Source organism: Amblyomma americanum, chromosome 3 (assembly GCF_052857255.1).
Source record: "Amblyomma americanum isolate KBUSLIRL-KWMA chromosome 3, ASM5285725v1, whole genome shotgun sequence".
Lineage (NCBI taxonomy): Eukaryota > Metazoa > Arthropoda > Arachnida > Ixodida > Ixodidae > Amblyomma > Amblyomma americanum.
In genome coordinates, this window is record NC_135499.1 from 66,798,569 (window position 1) to 66,825,886 (window position 27,318).

The 27,318-nt window shown below is 46.1% G+C and overlaps 1 protein-coding gene across 1 annotated transcript in view; it reads right to left on the reverse strand.

Moving 5' to 3' along the window:
• Positions 1-26,682, reverse strand: part of LOC144124641 (gastric triacylglycerol lipase-like) — an 87,213-nt gene extending 60,531 nt beyond the window's left edge. Inside the window, exon 1 of the mRNA XM_077657440.1 lies at positions 26,417-26,682. Coding sequence (XP_077513566.1) covers positions 26,417-26,536 — 120 coding nt within the window. The 5' untranslated portion in view covers positions 26,537-26,682. The remainder of the gene's footprint in view (positions 1-26,416) is intronic.
• Positions 26,683-27,318: the final 636 nt, after the last annotated feature.

Genomic DNA, 27,318 nt, shown 5'->3' on the forward strand with positions numbered 1-27,318 from the left:
AAATCTTACGTGTCTCTGCTGAAGTTGTTTCATTTCTTTTGAGTGTAATTGCTTCTCTTCCTTCAGGTTCACCACGTAATGGTGGTTGAATTACGGCAGGACTCTGTAGTCCGATGTGAAATTGTGCAGTAATGTCATCACTGTTTACTGTGTGATCTTTGTGGGTTGTTTAGATTTCCCATGCGAGGTCATGCGGTTAGGACGTCACGACCTTATCCCGATTTTCTCGACACGTGACGCTAGCAACTACAGCGCTTTCTTCGCTCAGCGGTGCGCTTAACGCTGTCGCATTAAGAAAGGCGAGAAAAAATACACCCCTGTTTAGATCGCACTCGAAGCTGAAACAGCTCGGCAGGCATGCTGAAAAGTAAATATTTGAAGCTTCCAAATATCTAATTCGTTTTATGATGACCTCATTAATTGCTGAGCAATAGGCGATTAAATATAGCCACGTGACTAGTTAACTATGACGTCAAAAAATTAGTGACATCACCGATCAATCCCTGTTTTGATATACTAATGACATCACCACTCAATCACCAATTGGGTTGCTAACGATTTATTATGGGGGCCGCCATCTTGGTTTCCTTGGACAAAATCTCACGTCGACACGGGCGCCTTAGCGCTTCGCCTCCATCGAAACCCGGCCGCCGCGGTCGGGTTCGAAACCGACCACGCCGGCTGCGCTTAGACGGAGATGAAACGTTAAGGCGCCCGTGTGCTGTGCGATGTCAGAGCACGTTAACGATCCCCAGGTGGTCGAAATTATTCCGGAGCCCTCCACTACGGCACCTCTTTCTTCCTTTCTGCTCTTAATCCCTCCTTTATGCCTTCCTTACGACGCGGTTCCGGTGTCCGCCAATATGTGAGACAGAAACTGTGCCATTTCCTTTCCCCAAAAACCAAAAACCAATTAAAGGGAGGTGGTAGCACACCCCAAGAAATCCAGACACGCGATGAATAAGAGCTAACGCTCTTAAAATGAGCGGCGGCTTAACTACTGCTGAACCTCGATAGGGAGCGAAAGCTGGGGTGTATCGGGCAATTGCAGACGCGGCTTGCTTGGCGTCTGTAACGTTGATAGCGTTCCGCACACTAGATAGGCAGCGCGTCCACCCTGCCAGGTGCCAGTTACTGGTTAATCGCCAGAGGTTGGTCATCAAAACAACGCTGCGGCTACCGCGACCGCCGCGTTTCAATGTAGGTGAAGCGCATAGTCGCCTGTGTGCTGTGCAATGTCAGTACACGTTAAAGATCTCCAGGTGGTCGAAATTATTCTGGAGACGATCACAACGGCATCTCTTTCTTTCCTTCTTCTCTCAATCCCTCCTTTATCCCTTCCCTTACGGCACAGTTCAGGTGTCCGCCGAGGTATGAGACAGATACTGCGCCATTTGCTTTCCGTAATAATAATAATTGGTTTTGGGGGAAAGGAAATGGCGCAGTATCTGTCTCATATATCGTTGGACACCTGAACCGCGCCGTAAGGGAAGGGATAAAGGAGGGAGTGAAAGAAGAAAGGAAGAAGAGGTGCCGTAGTGGAGGGCTCCGGAATAATTTCGACCACCTGGGGATCTTTAACGTGCACTGACATCGCACAGCACACGGGCGCCTTAGCGTTTTAAACGCTAAGGCGCCCGTGTGCTGTGCGATGTCAGTGCACGTTAAAGATCCCCAGTTCCGTAAAAGTGGATTTATAATATATATACATTTGTGTTGCTGAGTGCCGCGTGTCAGCCACAACGTTGTTGTTGTTGCGACTGAAATAAGAATGAAAAGGAAAGTACACGGGCCTGACCATTGTCTCAAGCTGAGTCACAATCGCTGCCACGTTCAGACAGTAGGAGACTTCAAAGATATGTGAGAGGAAAGATTAAAAGAAATGACGCGCATCGCAACAACCGCGCCATCTGAAGCGATGACGACGGTCTGGCAACAGATACCCCTGGTGACAAGGAGCCCTCGCCGCATGTGCGAAAGTCCCTAGATCCACGTTGTCAGCGCTAATGCATGCAGCCCACATCTCTCTCTCTGACCATCGCCACGTCGATCAAAACGCGAAGGAGGCGTCCACTGACCCAGGGAGCCAGTTAATCGCCCTTCCATTCCTCAAAATCATCGCCGTGTCTTGCAATAAAGGCCGATAGCTTTCGCTTTGTATATCCTCGGTTAGCTGAGCTCATTCACATTTTTTATGCATGAAAACCAAAGAATTTAAAAATAATTGCATTACTGTTCGGAAGTAATTGTAATGCAATGACATTACTTTTTGCGAACAGCAGTTGGTAATGTGATTGTATTACAATAACGCGCCTTTTAGAGAAGTAATTAGTAATGCAATTACTTTTCGAAAGTAATTTTGCCATGTATGCCGTCTGGAACGTCAACGCCAACGCCAATGAACTGTTCATTGGCGTTGGCATTGACAACGTTCGAAGGAGCTATATTTCCCTGTAGAGCAATCTCGCGAAGAAGAGAATCCAGTGCCATTGTGTCTCAGGTGAAGATTCTCGGCCTTCTCTTTAACAACACACTCGATGCAACCGCCACCCTTTAGCTGTTCCAGACACAGACCAAACAGGTCGCTGCACTAATCAGGCGCGTGGTAGCACGCAATCACGTCGTTTGAACGCGAGGCGATCAATATGACCAATGCATTAATCATTAGCCGCATTACATACCACCTCCGTACCACGTACTTCACGTACTCACTCAGCTCCAAATGCAGCAGGCGGACATCCTAATACGCCCGGCTGTCACCTCCACCCTACGTCTTCCACGGACGGTTAGCACGAAACGCCTCCTGACCACTGGTACCCACAATACCGTGATCGAATTAATAGAGGCTCAACGCAGCCGCCAATTAGTCCCACTGACTCGCGCGGAAAGAGGACAACGCTTACTTCGACAGCTCTGTCTCAGTCCACCCATTCATACCCCAAAAAATCCTGCACCTTTCATGATTTCTCTGCGCACGCAGGATCAGATATACCAGAAGCCCCTACCGCGCAATATGAGCGCTAGCCTCCATCAGTATAGGCGGCAGGCTCGAGCGAGCTATTACGTCAAAACATACAGCAACCACTCCGATATCCTTTATTTCGATGCGACAGAAAATTTTAAAGTAGGATTTTTTACGGCAGTCGCTGCCTATGAAGACGGCACAGTGGGGGCCGCCGCCACTATCCGAACTATTTCACCTGCAGAGGCGGAAGGAGCCGTCATCGCACTTGCGCTGGCCCACTCCACCATTGAATAAAACATAACAGAAAATTGCAAAGATTCCCAGGCCGCATGCCTCCACTACCTAAAGAGCATGGCGACGCCGGCCACACATCATTATCTTGCCACAGCCACCTCTCTCAACCGAACGGTTACTCTGTCGTGGATTCCTGGGCATGCTTCAATCCCCGGTAATGAGTACGTTCATGCGCTGTCACGAGAACTCTCATCCAGGACCCCGTTCGATCAGGCACCCAACCCTGCGCAAGTGGCCCCATCGGCCCTTTATACACGTCATCAAATCACCACATTCTACAAACTAAGCCGCATAACATTACCACCACCCCACAGTACATTGTCGCCAATATCGAGCGCAACACAGCGACAACAACAGACAGGTTGCTTTATTTCGCCCTATCTTCTCTCATGCTTTCACCCCAATTTCTCCCCTCATTGAAACACCTGTGGCGTGCCCAAATCCACACTTTTTCACTACCTGTGGGAATCGTGGTGGTGGTGGAAGACATTTCTTCAAGTTTATTTACAGTAGAGAGTGGGGACTGGCCTTAAGAGCCAGCCTCTTACAAATTCTAAGAGAGGTCCCTAATCCGGGACCCCTGTGGCTTTTGTGGCAGTTCGGGCACAAAGCTCGGGCAGCTCGGGCCCACAGGCAGTGCCCCTCCATCCCCAATCCGACTCATTCTTCATGGGAGGCTGCTTTACTGGCCGTTCAGCCCGCCGGCCAGAAATGGCTGGTGGATCGGGCTTCATTTGAAGCTCAAGCTCGTAGACTGCTGGACCAGTAGAGGACAGCCCTGGAAGATTTCTTTGTTTTTCGTCTAATAAAGTTGTTTCCATCCATTCATCGCGAAGAAGGATAAGATTAGTAGTAGTAGTAGTTTATTAAAACATTAACTAATAGGAAGGATAAGATTAGTAGTAGTAGTTTATTAAAACAGCAACAAAAATAATTATAATAATAATTGGTTTTGGGGGAAAGGAAATGGCGCAGTATCTGTCTCATATATCGTTGGGCACCTGAACCGCGCCGTAAGGGAAGGGTAAAGGAGGAAGCGAAAGAAGAAAGGAAGAGAGAGGTGCCGTAGTGGAGGGCTCCGGAATAATTTCGACCACCTGGGGATCTTTAACGTGCACTGACATCACACAGCACACGGGCGCCTTAGCGTTTTTCCTCCATAAAAACACAGCCGCCGCGGTCGGGTTCGAACCCTGGAACACCGGATCAGTAGTCGAGCGCCCTAATCACTGAGCCACCACGGCGGGGCAACACAAAAGGAAGGATAAGATTTTTGCTAGCGCTGGCATCTGCCATCGATAATGAAGCACCTGAGCTGGGGCAGCGGAAATAAAGGACAGCAAGCAGAATGCAGGAATGAAATGAAAAAGATGAGGGGACAGGAAGAGAGGATAGAGGGAGAGGTAATATACACAAACTATTTACACAATAAGAAATGCATGGATGAGATTCGAGATCTGACTATTCAGCAGTGCGATGCCAGTGCATGTTAAATATCTCCAAGTGGTCGAAAATTATTTCGGAGCCCTGCACTACGGCACCTCTTTCTCCCTTTCTTCTTTCACTCCCACCTTCCTCCCTTTCCTTACAGCGCGGTTCGGGTGTCCACTGAGATATCCGAGACAATTACTGCTCCATTTTCTTTCCTCAAAAACAATTTTCATTTAATTCAGAAAGGGCAAGTTCTTTTCGTGACAGCCGAAGTCATGCTAGCACGTCTTCTTTCTATTTTGTTGTTATTTTATGAAAGCGCCAATTTTTCTAACCTGCCTATTTATTCGCCGTGGTGGCTCAGTGGCTTCTGATCCGGAATAGCCGGGTTCGAACCTGACCGCGGCGGCAGCGTTTCGATGGAGGCGAAACGCAAAGGTGCCCGTGTGCTGTGCGATGTCAGTGCACGTTAAAGATCCCCAAGTGGTCGAAATTATTCCGGCGCCCTCCACTACGGCACCACTTTCTTCCTTTCTTCTTTCATTCCCTACTTCATCCCTTCCCTTACGGCGCGGTTCAGGTGTCCGCCGAGATGTGAGACCAATATTGCGCCATTTGCTTTCCTAAAACAATTTTTTTATTTTTGCTATGGCTAGAATCTTTTTTTTTCTTTTTTGCTCTCTAATTTGTGAAGGCAGTTCCGATCGGGGCAATGTATAGCAAGGTTTCGAGCACAAAATGCACTGCAACAAACCAGTTTATTTCAAGAAAAAAACAGTGGTGAAGCCTTTGTTCTCATTTCTTTCTGTACGTAATAAATTACCTCTAATTAATCATGCACTTTTTGTTTCTCTGCGCAAAGCTGACACTACTAAATTATTCCCAACAGTTTACATACACTATCTGGAGAAAGAGGCGTTTATAAACCAGCTTTTTGCAGCAAACATGTAACTGACGCCGACAAAACATGTACAGAAAATCTGGAAAAAAGCTTCTAATTTGTAAATCTGCCACAACGTGCCACGGGGCGCTGAGCACTAATAATCCCCGCTGAAATTTGGAATGTTCGGTACACCTCACTTTCTATGGCCGTCAAAAATTGTTGATTTGAGCGAAGCAAGCAATTTATAGCTCAGATTTTGCAGCTAGCATCGTTGGTGCTATTCACCGTTCTAGCGTAAATTATAAGGGGCTTTTATAGGTTTCTACAAATTACAAGTTCATTCTATCTGCATTGGGTTACGTGGTGCTTGCTGCTGGCGGCCAACAGATTTTTTTGAAGATGTCAGGACGGCGCGAAAACAACAAGGACCAAAGAGGCACACGAACACAACATGTGCCTCTCTGGTCCTTGTTGTTTTCGCGCCGTCCTGACATCTTCAAAAAAGCTATGCACCAACTATCCCAAACCAAAGTACTTCTTGGCCAACAGATGACGGTTGATGCTCATTTTGGACAAAAGTGGACCTAATATACTACGTTTAAAAGCTCAAAAAAATTTTCTATTTGTCCAGCTGGCACTTCAGGTTTTGAGGCGATTCTATAAAAGCTTTTGAAACGTCCGTTATCATAGAGAAATATCGTGTAATGCCTACTACTAGAAGCCGTACATTGCCTTTCTTTGTAAAAGTGAAGGAGAGCTTGCTTTTTGTTGAAGAAATCATGTTACTGTTCTAATAATACGCATGTTCTACGTTATTCCAGTAATACACTTGATGCAATTGCATTCTGTTTTCAACAAAGTGTCTCATGATAAACTTCTGAAAAAAATTTTACGTAAAATATCGGCTTGTAGATAATTGGCTGGGTTCGCAATTACCTTTCTAATAGGGAACAATTTTTTCAAATAGTCCGTGAATGCTCATCCAGATCGCATGTCCCGCCCGGAGTTCCCCAGGGTTCTGCTCTGAGTGCGGTACTATTCTTGCTGTATATTAATTGTATTTCAGAAGATATAGAGAACCTTGTGGAAGTTGTGGTGGTGGTAGTGGTTTTAATAAAAATAATAGTAAAAAGGAAGGAAAAGATTTTTGCTAGCCCCGGCATCTGCCATCGGTACTGAAGCACCTGAGCTGGGGCAGCGGAAGTGCGATTGTTTGCAGATTGCAGACGATTGTCTCTTGCACTGCCATGTAAGAAACGTTGACGATCAAGTGTTGCTAAATCAGAGTTTGAAAAATGTCTTCAACTGGTGTATGAAATGGGACATGCAAATTAATCCAAGTAAATCTGTCTGTAACTAATAAAAAATTTCCGATAGACTTTCCATGCAATATTAACAGCGTTCCGATCCAAGAGTGTAGTAAACTAAAATAGTTAGGCGCCACAAATACAAAACTTTTACACTGGGGTGAACGCATCGATCATATATATGGTTTAGCATAACGAAAACTCGGCTTTCTTTCTAAAACGCAACTTAAAAATGCAACACCACATGTAAAGCTTCAAGCTTGAAGCTTATATAAAGAATATAGTGAGATTAAAGTTATAGAATGCAAGCTTAATATGGAACAATCGTTGCCAATACCAGGTCAATAAACTTGAAAAAGTGGAAAGGTTAGCTTCAATATTTCCGCAAAACGCAGTCAGTGGTTTATTTTCGCTGCCCCAGCTCAGGTGCTTCAGTATCGATGGCAGATGCCGGGGCTAGCAAAAATCTTTTCCTTCCTTTTTACTATTATTTTTAATAAAAACACTACCACCACCACCAGGTCTACGCATACAAGCTCAACTTCCCGAAATAGCCACACGTACAAAACTAGCCCGCCTAAAGTTTCTTGACATGCTTTGTGGAAATAAATCTAATTTAGACACGAATATGTATGTCCGACCACCATGCAGAATATCCCCTCATACTAACCACGCATTCGCCATTTTGCCGTACACATCTAGAATTTACATCTTCAAGTGCTCGTTCCTCTCCGAAACCCTTGTAGAATTCAAAAGGCTGGATCGGCCCTTTCTGCCCGATATATCAATACAGCCGAGAATTTCGAGAAAAACTGGAATTGTCCTTGTCCTAACGTGCATTTCTTCTGTACCATGTGTCTTCATTCTGTTTAAGGCAACTTTCTGTTTATTTTCTTCCCCATCATGTAAAAGCCCACAAAAGGCTGAGAATTCGTAAATAAAAAAAAAAGAATTGTTTTACTTGTTCAAAGCCTGCTGCCTTACGGCAGTACAACCTGCGGGAAACACTTACCGGTCCTATTCAAGACAAATAAGGCACAATAAATTGAGAGAATATGGTTTCTTAAGGAGTTCGAACAATGATGCACACACTCCTGCTCGTTTAGGCAGACAAATATATTGTCATTAAATCATTAATAGAAGATTCTTTGCGCAGTAGAGTGATGAACAAAAAATATAATATATTTTATCGTCGAGAGCAGATGTAAGCGTAAAATGCTTTGCAGTACCAGCGCAGAACTGCCTAGGACGGGTTGTAAATGATACTAGCCGCATTCTTGAGATGAGTGGCGTCCATGCCATGGCTCACCACACCCCACTACGAAGCACTTCTGCTGCCAACATCACTGAAGCGCAGAACGAACCAGACACGCACGCAATCACGAGTCACTGCCGTAAGGCCTGAAACGTAACACCATCCGCAGCGCCGTTTGCGCACGAGAGATCGATGGAAACATGATGATGATGATGTCCTCAGGCTGAATGACAGGTACCCATGGCGGGGGATTGGACACGGTGCATTGCTGATACAAACGCACACAAGGGTAAGGAATGGAGTAATTGGATAATTTTGTGAAGAAGACTCGAATTCGGATTAAAAAGGTGATAAAATAACGGAAATGAAAGCTGTGAATTCACATTCTAGCATTAGAATCTACCTGATGCAATTATATATCCGTGAATAAAATCGCACACCGGTTTAAAGGCATATCCCTTGGCGCTTGCCCCAAAGGAAGTAGGATCGGAATAGAAAGAGGTAGCCCCAGTCGCGAGAAAGGGAACTCTAATTACGTTCTACGGAGAGAACCGAACCACCGGCAAAAGAGGAAAAAGTTATCTATTAACTCAATTCCGCCACAAGACTCGCAAAGGTGGGTAAGCGATAAACCTGATCGATATAAATAGAGATTCAGTCGCGGTATTCTGCAGCGCAGGAGGGTCATGGACACCTCACATTTCCTTGAACTGCACATCCGCACACTCCAAGGAAATGCCAGGTGTTGAAAATCCGCTACAGCAACGAGAGGCTCATGGCTCAAGTGGTGGAGGCACTGGAACCGTTGGAAGCGTGCTGCAGTCAAGAAGACAGCATTAGGGACGAACGGAACAATAGGTCCCCTAAGGGCGGAGAAATCAGCCCTCTCATTAGAAACATGCCAGAGTGCCCAGAGACCGAGTGAAAACGTACTTCTGTATTATGTGGTGGAAGGTAAAATCGAAAGGAACGGCTCGTAGGGGTATCCCTCGATTTTTCGAGCGCTGTCAAGACGGAAAGGCTGTCTGAAAGTATAATAGCCTGAGAGATACTGCAGGGATTCCTTATTAAGGCCAACTCAATGGCCAGAAACTCGGCGAAAAAAATAGGGGTATAGTCTGGGGCCCGAAATAAATAACTCCAATCAAGAGCCATTGAGTAAATGCCAATGGCTGCCTTTTCATTTTGCTGGGAGGCGTCTGTAAAAATGGCAATATGGTAAGGAATATTCTTCAGATACTCCTCAATAAGCCCACTTAATACACTGAGAGGCAGATTTTAGCATTCCCAGGGAGAGTGTCATCAAAGGAGACTACAGTATCAGCGCGGCGGTGGATAACTGGTAGTACCGAATTTATTTGTACAGAAATTTTTGACAGCAGAGAATTAGTGAACACAACCAGACGAATCTTATACCTAGACTGAAAAGTACAAAAGAATAGCGATAGGTTCGTTGTAAATATGGGGTTAGCCAATCCAGGAACACGCTCCAAAGAACCTAAAAACGGCCGCACAGTAAGAAGCTGAAACCGCAATTTTAGATCAGGTATCCGCGCCTCCAAGTACAGCAGAGCTTTCGCCACTGATTTAGGCAGACCAAAGCAAAAGGACAGAGCGCGTCGCTTCATAACAAACAGGGGTTCAAGCTTGTGCCTTGGGCACCCAGAAAATAGAATAGAGCCGAATTGAAGTATTGGCCGCACATAGGCCTTATAAAGAAAGAGCAAAGTGTCCCGACGCAAACAAAATTTTTTGTTGCTGATCCTAACCAACCGGCCAAGGGCACGCTCACCTTTAAGCACTGTGTTTTTAATATGGGGCCGCCAGTCTAACTGCGGGTCATATAGCATACCCAAGTATTTAACCGAATCAACTTCCGGGATTAGGATAGAGTGATAGGACAAAGAAATGTAAATAAGGGATGACTGTGGATTAAGAAGGACGGCGCACTTGTTGACATTTGAAGTTAACATCAGGCTGTCGAGCCAAACTTCTAGAGCATTTAAATACTCCTGCAATAATTTCTGCAGGTAATGAATATTTTTGGCAAAAGGGAAAAAAGCAATATCGTCCGCACACACATAAACTTTGACGACCGGGTGAAGAGGGATATCACGCATTAGTACATTAAACAACAACGGCGAAAGAACGGAGCCTTGTGGGACACCTCTAGACTGCGCATATGTGTTAGAATTTAACGCACCCTTAGTGCCAAAGAAAGACCTGGTCCTTAAGAACTTCCTTATCCACACGAAGAGGTACGAAGGAGGTTGTACACCAGGTAGCTTTTGAAGCAAAATGCTCTGTTCAACGCTGTCATACGCCTTAGCAATATCTAAGGTAAAAAGAGCAGATACTTCTTAATTTTTGCTTCATAGCAACCCTAATACGCCTCTCCAAGTCCATGTGCGCAGTCCAAATTGAACACCCACTGCGGAAACAAATCTGAGCCTCGATGAAGCCTTGAACAGACAGAACATGATTCGTGAGGCGGCTGAAGACTACCCGTTCTACAAGCTTAACCAAATTCGATGTGAGAGCAATCGGCCGAATATTGTCGAGATCAAAATCCTGTTTCTGGTCTTTTAGCAATAAAAGTATTTTCCCTGTTTTCCAATTTTGTGGAATCCAGGCTTTTTCCAAAGAAAATTTGACAATCTGCAAGAGGTCCGGTGCAAAGTCTTGCATTAGTATCTTCAGCAAGCCAACAGTTGCTCCGTCAACCCCAGAGGCAGCAGACTGCAGACAATTTACTACATACGCTATATCAGATACAGAGACCTCAGTGAAGTCTGCACTCAAATGAAATGGGCTCGAAGGAAAGGCAGTGCGAGCACGAAAACGCGCAGCAAGGCCTTGAGCTATGGACTCCAATTGATCTTTTTCTTCCCGTGGCGTCAGCACTGTGGACTGAATGATATGAGAAGAGGACAGCACGTTAGTATGCTCCATGTATGTATAGAGAGATTTTCGGTTGACTGTGTTGAACAAATATGTTTTCAGATTTGCATTGTATTCATCCTTACCCTTAGATATGGTTCTTTTAAAATATTTTGCAAAGAAATTGTAATTTATCCAGTTCTTAGGGTACTGGTTATGCGCTAGGCTCTTCCGTGCGGCTTTCCTCTGACGATAGGCTTTTTCGCAGGCTTCATTCCACCAGCTCAAAGGAATCTTATTTTTAACGGTTGACTGAACCGTAAAGACTGATCGTCGAGTGGCGTCTAACACGGAAGTTAAAATTTGAAGACCCTGGTCAGATTTATTGGAGGGAACAACCGACGAGAATGCCTGATCTAGAAGTCTCTTGAAGAGTGTATTACTGACTAATTTTTGTGCTTAACCAGTCGCCCTAAGGTGATGCATGCAATAGTGAAAGTGATTGGGATGTGGTCACTTGACGTACCGTGGTCAATTGTAAACCACGAAGATACCCATACCATTGGCAGCTAACGTTAAATCAATAGCTGACCGAGAATTTGCCCTCATGTAAGTTATGGCGCGACTGTTGTAACAACATACACCATTTGCTGACATCCAAGGCCAAAGTACCAAAGTAACTGCCCGCTGCAGTCTGTCCTGACACCCCATACAACATGATGCGAATTGAAGTCCCCAGCCAGAACTACATTTTTGCGGTTGCGCAGTAAAGCATCTAGCCCATCCGTCCTACGGACACTGGCGGGGCAGTAGATATTCGCTACTGTAACAGAGGCAGACTGCGGCACAAGGATGTCAACTGCAATAATCTCACAATAAGGTTGCATTAATTTATGAGACACTTTAGCACGATGGAACAGGTTTGTTGAAATCAATGTTACCAAGCCCCCACACTGATCATGCGGTCAAGAACACCAGCAACAGCGTTCTACACCGCAGCGACGACCGACTTAGTTAAGCTTGTCTCCACATCGGCAGCGGTCGTGTGGACCACATTTGCGTACGAGCTCTTTCGTCTGTCAAGAAGGGCATAAGCATTCGCGGGTGAACACCTTTCGCGCTGAATAATGTCCAAGACAGACTGTTCAACGGCACGCTTCGGGCAGGTGGGATCGTCAGATGTGTGATCAGAGTGGCAAAGGCTACAGCTAAACGACTCACAAGTGCAGACGTCTGAAGCATGATCACCGCCGCAAACACGGCAGCGCGTTTCCGACTCGCAAGAGTTCCCACTGTGACCAAAACGCCAGCCGTTCTTACATTGTAAGTTTGCTATCCGCTTGCGAATAGGTTGCGAGGAGGAGGTTGCGACAGCTCCTGCGGCAGGTCAGAAAGGACACGAGAGAGCGCGCATCTGGAACACGCCGTAACCGCCGCCTTCACTCTATTTTTCTATGCCCGCCCCTTGTCTTCTCGTTGTTAGCGCAAGTGTGGAGCGCACAAAAACGCACCCTGCGATTTGACTCACTTCTATGCATACGGGATCCACGGCTGGCGAGCGATGGGGAAGGTTAAATAGCTTCAGCGAAGGAAGGATGGATAAGTATGAACCCTTTAAATTGGGCGGCGGCTCACGCCGCCTAGCCGTGACTCCAAAAATTTCACCATTGTCTGGAATTTAGACGCCAATCAGAGGTTGAGGTTGAGGTTGAGGTGTTGAATGCTACAGGTGGGGTTAGCCTTGCTTTATCTGCCGGCAATTGCTCCACCGCAGCGTCCCTTCGATATTAACAATGCCGCATCTACCCCGCTAAGCGCACAGTCTCTTATAATAGCACACATTCTCTCCCGCAGTCACCATCTATGCACACAATCAATCCACACAGTTCACATCACAGTCCACTCCAGAAGTCACCATCTATGCACATATTCAGATAACCTTCGCTTGGTTATTTCTACCCATTTTAAACCTATTTTTCCTCCACTGACCTTTTACCACAATGCTTCGAATAAATCAGCCCCGTTGCTTTCAACTGAAGGGTGAAGCTCTTACAGAAAAGCATCACGAACAACATGAGCAAAAAAGGTGACAGAGGACACCCTTTCCTAAGCCCCCGCAGCATCTCTATATGCTCTGATACGTTCTCCCCATTAAATAAGCATTGTTACTTTGATAGATATATTTTAAAAGATTAGTTACTCGAGTAACGTTGAAACTTGGACTTGTTGGTTCATACTTCTTACCGGTACCGCAAAAAGACAAGGGACCGGTGAACGAGTAGACACAGACAGCACTGTGTGTGTCTACTCGTTTACCGGTTCCTTGTCTTGTTGCGCTACTGTTGAGAATTAGTTACACAGTCTTCCATATCCAATGTACTCAGTATGCGCCACAAATCCTCTTGAATAACACTGTCGTAGGCTCCCTTGATATCCAGACATGATAGCCATAGGGGCTTGCGTTTTTTATTCAGCAACCTCGATACTCTGCGTCGGTCAAAACAGATTGTCCTCTAAACTCGTTTTTTTTTTTTGGAAACCATTTTGTAGCTTTCCTAGCCCCGCTCGTCCTCCACTCACGCCTGCAGCCTGTCCTTTATAACCTGCATCTGTCACAAAATTCGGCGCTCATTCGAAAGGCAAAACTCCCGCGCTGCGCAGAAGCAATCGCGCCCGCCCGCACCGTAGAGAGCACTAAAACAGTAGAAAAGGAACCCCGGAGAGCGTAACCTTGTGTGTGCTGCTGCCCTTTTCACTCTCTCGCCGGCGCGGTGGCAAGGGAAACAAGGCCGCGCGAGCCGTCGATTTTTCGAGAACGTCGGAGTAGTTTCTACTGATTGTCGACCGATGTAGCGTTCACCGTGCTAAGCGGTGACCTCTCCCCTTCGCTCTTGCGCCGGCGGCTTCGCATCGCGAGAAGGACCGAGAATCTTCTGGAAGGCAGTTTCCGCGCTCGACCAATGGGATCGCGCGCCCGGCGCAAGAAGGAGAAGGAATTTGTGCAGTTGATACTGCGTGTATGTGCGCGCCTGCCTTGGTGCGAAGAACGAACAGACGCGTACCGCGCCTATAAATGAAGGGCGTTGACCGCTGTCTGTCAGCCCGAGCCGCCGTTAAAGCTTCTGAGAAGCGCGCCCGCTCGACTCCCGGGAGAACACCACTCGACCAGCCACAGACCAGCGAGGCAACGTGCGCCAGTCTGCGGATCGGTCCCGTTGTGCTCCTCAGGTCGTCCGACTGTCGCAGAGCCCGGTGAACAAATTGTGTTTTGTTTGTTTCCCTCTCTATGTGTTAGTACACTTTAGGTGCAAAGGTTTTGTTGTATTGTTATCTCTCTCAAGTGTTACTTTGCACGAGTTGCATTGTTTTGTAAATCACTTTGTATGTGCTCGTACGCGTGATTGTGAAATCCGCTGTATATTCTCTTCGCTGCATAAACTTTGTTTTGTTTTGTGAACCTTTGGCTCCGACCCATTCTCTGGCGTGCGACCGGCGAAAGCTGGGCACCAAACGACCAACCCCCTTTTCACTTGGTAGCTGGTCTCCGGCTGAGCTTGCCACGCTGAGTCGAGGGCATCTCCTCTGTGACCGATATCGCTACCCCCACACGCTCTAAGGTGTCTGGGAGTGCACGCAAAAGTGCGCGAAGAGGTGGCAGCATCACCGCCCTGTAAACCACTGACGTCACTTTTATGAGACGGTAGTTGCTAATGTCAGCTTTATCCCCCATTTCCTTATATATCATGCCCATCCTTTCTTGGCAGCAGTGACGGCATTGTGAATAGAAGCTTACATCGTACCTTCGTATCTTCCAGGCTTTTTCTGCATCATAGACGGCAGCTACTTTGAATACTGCCCTGGTATCTGACGCTTGCGGCCTCCAACTGGGGTCGTGGCTGCCTCGTGACTGCGTAACAAACTATCATCGTCGACTCTGCGCACAGGATTCACGCATGACTGACTGCCGCACCACCTCAGCCGCCAGCCCCTTAAAAGGACCTATCACTGCAGACACAGCCGTCTTCCGGCAGCAGTGATGGCATTGTGAACAGAAGCTTACATCGTACCTTCGTATCTTCCAGGTTGATTTATTGTTTCTTTCTGAAGGCTTTCGCCGTTTTCACACTTTTTACCCCTTTTCTCGTCACTGCTGCCGCAAGAGTTTTCTTTCGTTGCTCTTTTTCCTGTGATTTACCACGACTCCCAATGTACACAAACAAATTGCCGATCTGAGAGAAGAGGTCCGCTTTGAAATGAAGAATACACGAGAAGCTGTTGAGCAGGATTTACGTGCTGAGATACGGTCGCTGAGAACAGATGCTGCCGAGGCGAATCGAAGTATGGAGCACATGTATTCAGTTTTCGAAGAAATGAAACAGAACTACGACGATCTCAATTGTGAGAATGCTGCTTTGAAAGAGAAGAACAGTGTTCTTCGAATCGAGTTTGACGCTATCGTCAGGCGCCTTGTTGACGCCGAGTCTCGTTTGCTCAGCACTGTTGTGATCCTTGGGCTGGGACGACCTAATCAACGGCAGATGTGGCCGTGACGGACCCACCGGCGGAGACTGGGAGGCGCCGTCGTTCGCGGAAGTCAATACGCCGGATCTTCCCTTTGTTGTCGTGATTGCCTCGTTCGGCCTTCCTGCGGGCCTGCGGTGCGGGAACACTTTGGGGACACTTCCAGGCCAAACCCGCCTTCCCAGAATTGCTGCGGGGCGCGCTGGCACATGCTGCTACCGAGCAGCGGAATGGGAGAGGACCTAGGTGTCCCGGCTGCGAGGAGGATACCCGGCTCGTCGACAGAAACTCCGAGAAGAGGGGAGTGCAGTGTGTGTGTTCTGACTCTCGAGTAGAGTGGCCGCTCCGCCGGTCGGTCTCTCTCCGACCAAGTTTTTACGCTACCATGACAATGTAAATAGTGTACATAAAGTTCTCCCTTTTGGTCACCTTAAATCCGTCTCCGGACCGCTTCGTTCCTGTTCTGCCCGACAACACCTGCTGAGCGACGGCATGCTACCCGATCCACGACAGCACTGAGCAATATTCTCGAAACAGGAATATAGAAATTAAAGTGCTCGACGAGGTACCTAATTACGATGCAGTAGAAATTGTGTGCAAACTTGGCACTCTTGCTGCCGTGGATGTTACTCCTGGTGATATAGGAGCTTGCCATCGAGCGGCAGGTAAGAGCCAGCCTAGCAACATAGTTGTACAGTTTGACAGGCGCCAGAAGAGGGATGCACTACTTGAAAAGGCGAAAAAGCTGCGACTCGATAACTTACTTTGACCGAACTTCGAGCAACCCACTGTTTGTGGATGGACATCTATGCCCCTTTCTTAAGCGACTTCTTGGAATCGCTGTTGTGAGCCAGAAATCCAATAGCTGGAAGCACGCCTGGACTCGAAATGGCATGGTATATGCCAAGGACTCAGATAACTCTGAAGTTATTGTCATCACGCAAAAACGAGACATCGAACGAATTCAAAGAACAGTCAGCTAAGCTCCCTTTAAGACCATCTGGGATCTTAGGAACTTTCAGAATCTTCAAGCGTGCGTAGGAAACAAAGGAGCACGCATTGTTCAGCGACATCAATATTGTGCACTTGAAATTAGCATAAAAATTGTTCCATAAACGCGTGCTAATGCTATGATTTTTCCATTCCCACGTAACATCTTACCCGAAATTTTCCAAAACTTTGACAAGTTAGTGAAGGTAGCAGATGCACAAAAGTTAGCGGTTGTTTAGCTCTGGTTAAATCTGGAGTGACGCGACTGCTACAGCTGGCCGAGTGGAACTTGGTCATGTAACCAACCACGGGACGAACCACGTGATCAGCCACGGCGCCGCGCCGCCGGCAGCTGCTCCGCACCACGTGACCAACCACGTGACAGAGAGGCGGCGCAGCCACAGGTGGCTGCGCCGCCACGCTGAAGGCTCGAAATGCTACCGTAATGTAGCTATCGCTACGAAAGCTGTTTCTCATTCTCAAAAATCATAATAACATGGGAATTTTCGCCATGCGCTTCACCAGTGGATATTGTGAGCACAGAATCAGCGCTTGCCCTGAAACGCAAGTAGTTTTTAGATGCTTGCGTGAAATGCTGAATAGCCAAGAACTTTTGCTCCTTATCCCCGCAGGCGTGACAATGTTGAAGTGCTGTTCCTTGGTGTTGTGCGCAGTGTCTTTCTGCACTGCCACTTGTTCTTCTGCGGGCACTTTTTCATCGCTTTTATCGCTTGCCTTATGACTTGTTTTTCTAATGAAATGGTTGACCTCCCAGATCATGGAAAATACATTTCTTGCGACAATGGGAAGCGCTGCAACTTTGTGCACTTTAATCTAAGATCCGGTTGAAATAAGTATGACCAGCTCGAATGCTTCTTCAGTGCGCCGAACACTCATTTTGACGTCATCATTTTCACCGAAACCTGGTTTGTCACCGAGGCAGACGTATTTACACTACCGGGGTGCAAGTCGTACTATTAAAATCGGCAAAAAAGAGAGGTGAGAAGGGTTCTCTATAGTCGTATCTAACAACTTGGAATACGAATTACAGCCTGAATATTGTTCTGTGACGCCACATTCCGAAATACTTACGCCTCGCACAGAATTCCGCGTGTTCAATGTTTTCTACCGCCCCCGTGTGCTGATGTTACCCAGTTTTTTTTTCTTTTTTTGGATGTGTTCTTAGAATTCGTCCATGATCATAGATGGGTGTAATCATTGGAGGTGATTTTAATATTGATATGCTTGCTACATCGAACACGAAAACAGAATTTGAAAACCTACTCAATATGCATTTGTGTAATAATCTCATCAAATCGCCAACAAGACATTCAGTATGTTCCCAGACGCTCTTGAATCTTTTCATTTCAGATGTCGAAGCAAGCCGCCAGCGGACTGGTGTAATTAACTTTCCGCCTAGTGACCACCTGCCCATCTTCATGTCCGTTGCTCTCACAGTCACGAGCAAAAAACGTCTGCAACAGCACTCGTATCGGAATGTGAATTCGCGCACGTTATCGGTATTTCGTGAACCCATAACTGGTGATAACTGCGTCTGACCCCAATATTGCATATGACCTGTTTCTTGCAGAGTTGATCAATATATATATTTGCTGCTTCCCAGAAAGAAAGTTTGTCTCCCAGCGTGAGGCGCGGAAGCCGTGGGTAGACCGTGAACTCTTAAAGCTCATACAAAATCCAGATGCACTGTGCAAACGATTTCTAGAAACGAGAAGTCCCGACGCACTGAGTGCATTCAAATTTACAGAAATTACGTCACCAAAGAGCTGCGAGTAGCTAAAAACAATTACTATGTCAATCTATTCAGTTGAACTGAATATCGGTCGGAATCTGTCTGGAAAAAAATTGAAATTTGAGTTTGACTGTGCCCCTCGACCAATTACAACCCTCACAAGAGATGGCAGTGAACTGAAAGGAAAAGTTTTAGCTAACACCTTTTATAATTACTTTCTCTCCATCGGCTCCACATCAAATATCAACAATGGTCTAAGCTGTGATATGGACACCGTAAATCACAATTTTCTTGAATCCAATCTCCCATAATGAAGTGATAGCTACATTTATATCCTTAAAAAATAGCAAATCTACCGACGTATCTGGATATCAGATCAATCCCGTTAAATATGTTCTAGATGTCATCGCCCATTGCTTAGCTTATGTTTTCAACATCTGTATCCCACGAACTTTTTCTCGGAGTATGAAATCTGCCAGATTGACAGTAGTACATAAGAAAGGTGACCGAAACGACTTATAAAATTATCGTCCCATTTCAATTTTGCCATTCTTTTCAAACGGTTTTGAGAAACCGATTCTTGAGCGTCCCACATCCTTCACCGACCGTTACAGTATCATAAGCCCATTGCAATATGGCTTTCGAAAAAGCAGATCAACAGAATTGGCCCTTCTCTCTCAAAAAGAATTCATATTGAAAAACTTGGAGAACCGACGTATTGTATTAGGTATTTTTCTTGACTTCAGCAAAGCTTTTGATTTCGTTAACCAGCAAATATTGCTCCGGAACCTTTACTATTATGGGATTCGTGGTAAAGCTTTATCACCATTAACATCGTATCTACAGCATCCCACACATTTTGTTGGTACAAATGGACACTTCTCAGATGCTAAAACGGTGACTACAGGCGTTCTCCAAGGCAGCATTCTTGGTCCGTTTCTTTTTATGTTATATATTAACGACATAGGTGCGCATAGGTGAACATGACAAAAACATATTATATGCAGACGATAACGCAATTATTTTTCGAGAAGCAAAGGCCCAAATGTGGAAAACCGATGCTGAAGTTCACATTGCCCACTACCATAAATCAGCTACTACAAAATGACATAGATGTTAGGAGATTGTCTTTGAAAAAGTTGCGCGATATCTTTTCTTAGATAACGCATGTGTTTTCCACTTGTACTTATTTTACTAACTAGTCATGCTTGTTCTGTATCTTTTTTCTTTTTTTGCAAGTGCGACATTAAGCGTTTTATGTTTTGATTTTTTTTGCTCATGTATAAATTGTGTCTACGAGTGGCTTATATATACTGTGTAATCTTCCATTGCCCTCTGTCTGTCTATATTTTTATCGCTGTATGTATTCATGTTTTGTAGCGTAATATTTGCCACCCCTGCTGTGAAAGAGTGGGTGCATTTGCCTAGTCAAGCCTTTCTGGTTTTTTGCTTTTGCACCCAACGCCACCTGATGTTGAATAAAAATAAATCAAAATCCTGCTCAGTCGCCACCAATCAGGGGCTTTCCAATGCATTATGTTTTGCTCACTACCTCTTTTAATGTTTGCTTATATTTCGGCAACAATTTCTTTATTAACATAATTGCAATACCATCCGGTGCTGTGGACGTGCTGCTAGGAACCTTATTCTCTGCCATTTCCCGCCCTCTTCGTCGAAGCGAGACAATTGCAGTAACCGGTCTATCCTCCTTTCGATAAATTATGCGCAACATTTTTGTTTTTAAAACATTTCTGCCCCATATATACCCATTTATGCAGGTCCTTCTCTAATATACATTAATAGATCTCTGGGAGTCATCGTACCGGGCGCAGTGGTGGAGTGGTTAAGCGATGTGCCACTGCCCTGCTATAGCAGGTGCTGCCACTGGTGGGGCTTGTGCGACCCAGGTTGCTCTTCCCGAGCGACCAATCATTAATTTATATGCCACCTGCCACGGTGGGCAGTTTTCTCCCTATCCGGTGGGCAGGTTGTGATGGCGTCGCAAGGTCACGTGACCTAGGTGGCCCACCTGCTTCCTAGGTTGCTCTCTGGGCCCCGCCTGCCAGATTCATGCTCGTGATTTTTCGCTCACAACGCCGACAACGTCGACAATGGATTTTTCGGACAACGGGACCTTTAACACTATCGCATTAATAATTTGACGAAGCTGACGTTTCAGCTACTGCGGTTGGAACGAAAATTAGTTACAAATTGTAGAGCGAAGAAGGAAACCAGCGCAAAAGATGAAGACACAGGAACAAGGAACACAGGACAACGCTGGTTGTTCCTGTGTCTTCGTCTTTTGCGCTGGTTTCCTTCTTCAATCATGTACCGACTCGCCCAGCTCTCCACTCTACTAAATTGTAGAGCGTCCCAGAAGAGATCCAATTGAGGAGTTTTCATTTTATTCTTTACCATAGATTAGTTTTTCTCACTTTTAAAAGATATTCCGTGAAATATGGGAAAGTCTCACGTGACCGCGCGGTCGTGCACCCTGACAGGAGTGCTCTAAAAGGTCGCTCGCAGTCGAACGTAGCAACGCTAGATGGTGCCGCGCATGGGCGCTTGCGTCAAAATTGAAAGTACCTTGCACCTTACGTTTCGCGCCTGAAGTATTTGCGTTTCAACGCTTTGGTTTGTTCCTGAAACTGATTTTTCTCGGCTCGACAGACGAAAGTGCCGGCCCAGACGACTACGAAAGCAGTTTTCTGTTTTGGCCTGCATATGGCTACAGCGAAGCAAGGCGCCCGCAGTCCTCCACACTGAACGCGGTCAGGGCGCAGGTGGTGTTAGCTTCAATTTCGCCGCTAGTGTTCACTGTATTGCTTTATTGTCGTCCCTTTCGTGGGGCATCTAGCACGCTACGTTCGCGATTGTCATCGTTGCGAAAATTCATAAAATATCACTAGAGCTGTATCTACCATCCCAGGGATTAAAGAATGCGCTTAATCTTCACTTCTGAGCATCCCACGCTTATCAAAGGAAACATATTTGATGACAAATGCTATAAAGATGATACATGCTCCCATGCTACTAAAGAAAGCCTGTCATTGCAATAAAAAAAATTGACAGGACGGTTACCACTTTGTAAAGCAACATTCAGCGAGAACTGGAAACGTGTTTATATTTCACAACATAGTAGCTTTAAAGCGCTTTTTTTTTAGTTTTCCACTCATACTCCAATTGCCGACTAGCTCTTCACCCAGTCCCCCTCTAAAGGCACGTGGCGCCACCAACGGCCCCCTCTCCTTCGGCGGCGCGTTTCGAAGCAGCTGCAGGAGATCGACCACGCTACAGTCACCTGTTGTCGCAGTGCTCTCCCTCCTCCTTCCAGCCTCTGCTTACGCATTCCTACGGTCTAGCCATACCCCACTGCAGACACTGCAACCCTGCTCCTCCTTTCAGAGCAACTACCCTCTGGGTGGCTCCCTTGCGCATTACACTTTCCCCATACCTTCCTCTTCCCAGGCTAACAACCCGCCGGTTAAGCTCTCCTACGCTCTCACTATACCTTACTCTTTCCACGGTGACCACCTTCCCGACGGTTCCCGTGGTAACTGCCCTCCGGTTACGGCTTTCTACGCCACAGCCTCATCCTGCTTCCAGGGTAACTACCCTCCTGCTGGCTCCCGCGGCAACCACTTAACGGTTGAACCTTTTTACGCTCTCCTCACACCCTCCACCAGCGATCAATATATAATTAAATACGCATACTAATGCCAGTTGTCGCACACAAAATTACGAAAAATGATCACACTGCACGACAAGGGAACTCTACAGCCATAATTTCGGAACTGGCTGATTTCTGCATGCAGTTTCATCGAGATTTTCAGAATCATCTAGCAAAGCTAACTGGTCTCTTTTCAAGAACACGAACCACCAACAAGTAGACAAACACCTTCGTGCTGTCACCGTCACCGCCAAAACCATCGTTACCATAGTTCAACAAGAAGTTGAAACACCTCAGAAACAAAAAGAAGACTTTCGATCTGCGAAACGCGTTAGCGCCGCATGCGCATCAGGAAGGTATTATACCGCAAAAAAAAAAAACGTTTTGATATTTATCAGGCATAATAAAACATTCATTTTATACGTTCTTCCTACCTTCAATGTTATGCGCCAATCCTCGGAAGTTCTGAAACACTATTAACCCCTATGTTTTACGCTTATAACATTACATAACGACGACCACAACCTATTCAGGAACACGATTCTAGCCACGGTTTGTGCAGAAGCACCCGACGGTGAATTACCGGAATTCTCTGCTCTCGGCCACCCAGTTATGCCACAGATTATATTTGATGCGAATGGCTTCGTGAAGATCGTTGAATAATTAAGACTTAGTCATCTCGTATTGACCGCATAAATTTGAAAATCCTTAAAAAAATATTTAAAACATTTTAAGCCTAATACTGTGCCACTCTTTCAGCAGTCCATATCAGCAGGCGTCTTTCCAAAAGATTGGAAAGTTTGTAAGATCATTCCATTCGACAAAAAAAGGTTCCCCTCATTCATGCGAAAACTACCGCCCCATTTCCCTCGCAAGCGTGTTTGAAACTAGTGGAACATATTATTTGAATGGTACGACGAAACAGCGCTGACGGACGGGACGGACGAAGAGGCAGACACGTGCGCTGCAAGCGCGTGTGTCTGTCTCTTCTTCCGTCCCGTCCGTCAGCGCTGTTTCGTCGTACCGTTCAACATGAACCAACCAGCCCGACTCAGCCCCCTCATTGGAAGCACATTATTTATAACCACTTCGTCAAATTCCTTGTCTCCGCAAATTTTTCAATCCTACCCAACACGACTTCTTGAAGGGACATTCATGTGACTCCCAATTACCCCTCCTTTTCAACGACCTAAGCTTCAACCTTGACCGATATGTTCCCGCTGACACTCTCTTCCTTGATTTCGAAAAAGCTTTCGATAAAGCACCGCATTAAAGACTACTTTATCCTTTAACAATGAAATGGATTGGGAACTTCTTGACTAACAGAGAGCAATTTGTCTATACTAACAAGTATTTTTCCCCTTGTAGCCCGGTCATTTCAGGCGTTCCGCAACCTACATTTCTCGGGCTCTTGCTTTTCTTAATATGCATTAAAGAGCTCCCTTCCAATATTTCATCTACGATCTGGCTATTCGCCGACGATTGCGTAATTTACCGCCAAAATCTAACAGTACTGACGTTGAAATTGTTCAACAAGGTCTTAACCGAATCCATGATGCAAACATAGTGCAAACAATGGCTAATGTATCTCAATATTGACACGCAGCTGAGAACTTGAGGATGCGGAAGTGGTTCGCCATATTGCTTAAGCCGGCTCGGCAGGCTAGAGTAGCTCTGTTCTCGATTGCGTGTCATGGAATATACGTGCAAAATCTGGTGGAGGTGCGGGGCGTGCTTCCAGACCTGCGTCTATAGGCTACGGACCAGCACGTATCTCACGCCAGTCCACCGGCGTAGCGGCCAAAGCATCATCCGTGAAGCGTCCCCTGAATCCCCTTCTGCTTCTTCCACGTGTCAGCCATGTGTCAGTATTGCTAAAACACGTTGTATTTTGTTCCGTCGCAGGCAGATGCATACTTTTTTCTAAATACGTTAGCTTTGGTACGGAAGTGTCGTCCGTTTCTTCCTGTAAGTACTTGCGTATTAGTAGAACGCAAAATCGTATACCCTGAACATCACTAACGAGGCAAACCGTACTCTTGGTTTTATATGTCGCAATCAGCGATTTGATAACCCATCCATCCAAACATTAGCATACGTAACTTTTGTCCGTCCTGAACAAGAATACACTTCAGCAATATGGAATCGTCACTAGTTTAACTTCTCCCCAGCCTTAGAAACAAAACAAGATCCTACTATCCGCTTTATTTATTCTGACTATTCATGATAACGCTAGTGTGTCTGCTTTAAAATCCAGATCAAACTACTCAACCTTGTCAAGCGAAGAAAAAATTTCTCTGTTGTGCCTCTTTCATATGTTTCATAATTAATCTTTAGGAGCATTCGTGATATCACCAGCTCATCGCCTCTCCAGCCGTATTAGTCACCATAACGCCATCTACGCCCCCGCCGTAAGAACTACCGGCGAATCACGATCTTGTTTCCTCCTGTTATCCCAGCACAGGAAGGATCTACCACAGGACGCCTCACATCATATCAACGCCATCCCTTTTAAGAATGCTATCAAGACCATTCTTATTTGACAGTCACGCCCATCGCTCATGTAAAACCCCATACCAAGGGACTTTGAAGTAACAAATAAAAATAAATAAAAAGTTTACCATCCTCCGGTTTGGCTGTCCCTCCGCTCTCGCCAAATCCTCCTCAGCTAATGATAACAAACCTCCGGATGGTTCCAGAGAGTAAGCACCCTCCGGTTACGGATTCCTGCACTCGCGTCATACCCTCCTCGTTCCACGGTAACCTTCGACCAAGTGGTTCCCAATTTAACGCACCGACCGGCTACGCCGCCGACCTCGACATACTGCTTCTACTACTAATACTACTACTACTACTATGGCGACGACGCGAACCCCAGGAAAGGACGCTTAACAGCTGTCACGCTAAATGTTTGCAGGACGCTGGTTGTGCGCTGCACAAGCTGGCAGCAGTAGCCGGAGACTTCTTAAGCTCTGTTGCCTCAGAAAAAGCCCGAAAAGACCACAGATAAAAGGAAAATTGTATAGTCATACTCATAAGCGCAAGAATTCGCAACATTAGGAAAACTGGCAACAGGAAAGCTTAACTGCCGTGACTAAATTGAGCGCGCTAGGTAGACGAAGCATCTCAGGAAGCGAGAGGAAGGTCGGTTGCTACATCAGGCATCAGAAACCATTTGCAAGATGTACACGAAGGGAGTGTATAAAACGCTTATGTAAACCCTTTATTGGGGCCTTTAAGGTAATGAAATGAAATAAAATGAAACAGGGAAGGGCATATAAGTTGTCATTGTCTTAAGTGTAGAGCGCCTGCTTCCTGAGTTTCACAAATGTGAACTGCTTTTCCAGAGCAAATGGAAAATTACACCACAAATAGCACAAGCAGTAAAGACAGCGTGCGGTGGCGCAGATTCTGTAACCGCTCTTTCAATACTGCTTTCGAACAAAGCAACGCTGTCTCTTTATTCTAGATAAGAAGGAGGTGAAAAAGAAAATCACAATGTTCCTGCGCAGCCGCTGTATTCTGAAACGGGCGCCATAGCGCTGCTTCCGGCGGTTTCGCCAAAATGAGAATCATGTGCAATGTAGGGTTTCACGTCTCAAAGCACCACATGAGCTTTGAGAGACACTGTAGAGAAGCACTCCAGATAAGTTTAGACTACCTAGGTTTCCTGAATGCGCGCAGACATCGTACAACACTTGCTCGAAAACGATGCTTGCTTGCTTCGCCTGCTTGGAAATGAGGTAAAATTGGTCCATCGACTTTCTATAGCCTTCTTATAGGCTCTATATTGCCTTCCTACATACATTCCCCTTCGTCTGTTCATAGTCGTTAGACCAAAGTCTACTAAAAGTCTATGGACGTAAAAGTATAGGTTGTCTATAGACTGGGCGTATGACTTCTATTCTGTGTAGGCTAGTCTATGGGATTAGTCTATAAAAAGTCTCTAGAGTAGATTTAGAAACAAAAACATATGGACACTACACAGACTGCCTAAAGAAATCTTTTGAGGAAGGGCTGAGCAACCGAATGCGATTGCCGGTAGGCCGCCAAGACGGGTAAAATGAGAATAATGTCACTGTATAGTTAAATGCATTGACGGGCAAGGATTACAAATGCGAAATGTTATAACCAATGTTTATGCGCAGCAATCGGTTATGTTGACAATTACTGAAAGAAATTCCGCTTTTCAGACCATGTGGCTGTATAAAAAGAAAGCGGACGTCTGCCCCCACCTTGCTCGGACTATTTGGACATCTACACAGGGCTTCTAATGCAAGAATTTTTCTGTCTTTATCAGACGAACCCCGTTTAGAAATGGCTATTTCGTGGTGCGAAAGTGTCGTTGATCGCTACACGTACCTCATAAGTATAGCCTCGCAGCTTGTGCAGCCTCTGCCTTACAGCCACTGCCCTCGGTTTTACCCAGCTTCATTTAGGATGGAACAAAGGCGCCTTGGCACTCACAATGGTTGTGCACACGTCTGGGTCGTTGGCGTTGTTCTGGATAAGCTTCGAGGTGATGTTCAGGACCAGTCCAATGCTGCTGACGATGAGTCCAGGCACAATCTGCGCCGCGGACACCATCTCGCTGCCGCAGTTAGCTTTCCAGCCCGGCAGACTCCTCCAGCTCGCACTGATGCACGGAGTCGCACGGGCGACGCAGCAAGCAGTGTCCTTGCACGCGAGAGGCTCCGCTGAACCCGCTATGCGCGCGGAGCTGTTTATACTACGCGTTGCTGGCTGCTCACCGTTCCCTCACTGCGGCTGGGAGCCACTGTCACCAGAAGTGTGTACGTGAGGTATACAGTAGCCAGCGTGCGAGAAACCTGATGCGCGCCGAGAAATCAGCCTCAAAGCTGGACTGCGAATTGGAAGTGCATCAGTTGACCCTATATAGCAAGGGCCAACGAGTTAATTAGCACCGCCGAGGACTAGAAACATAATTTGCAAATGATGGATTTAGATCCCTTTATAGGGATCTGCAGCTCCATTTTTTTTAACTCAGCCAGTCGGATTCCGTATTTTTTTCTTTTGCGCCCCCCAGGCCAGGCGGAATTCCGTAGTACGCTCGGCTTCAGGAAACTAAATATAGAACCAATAGACACCGGAAAGGTTTTTCGGCATCGATTTATGACTAGGTTGACAAGGTAGAAATTTACTGTGCAGGGCGAATTAGCCAGAAAAACGAGTTTTATATGAGCATTTAAAAGTGCGTACTGATAACTGCATCACCGGTCTTACAAATCCCGTCAAAGTGAAAGACAAGCGCGCTTTTACTATTAACGTCGCATCCTTGTCGTCCGGCATCCTTCGAAAATCACAATTGAGATATTGGAGGCGGTAGAGATTGATAGGACGGGCAGTGG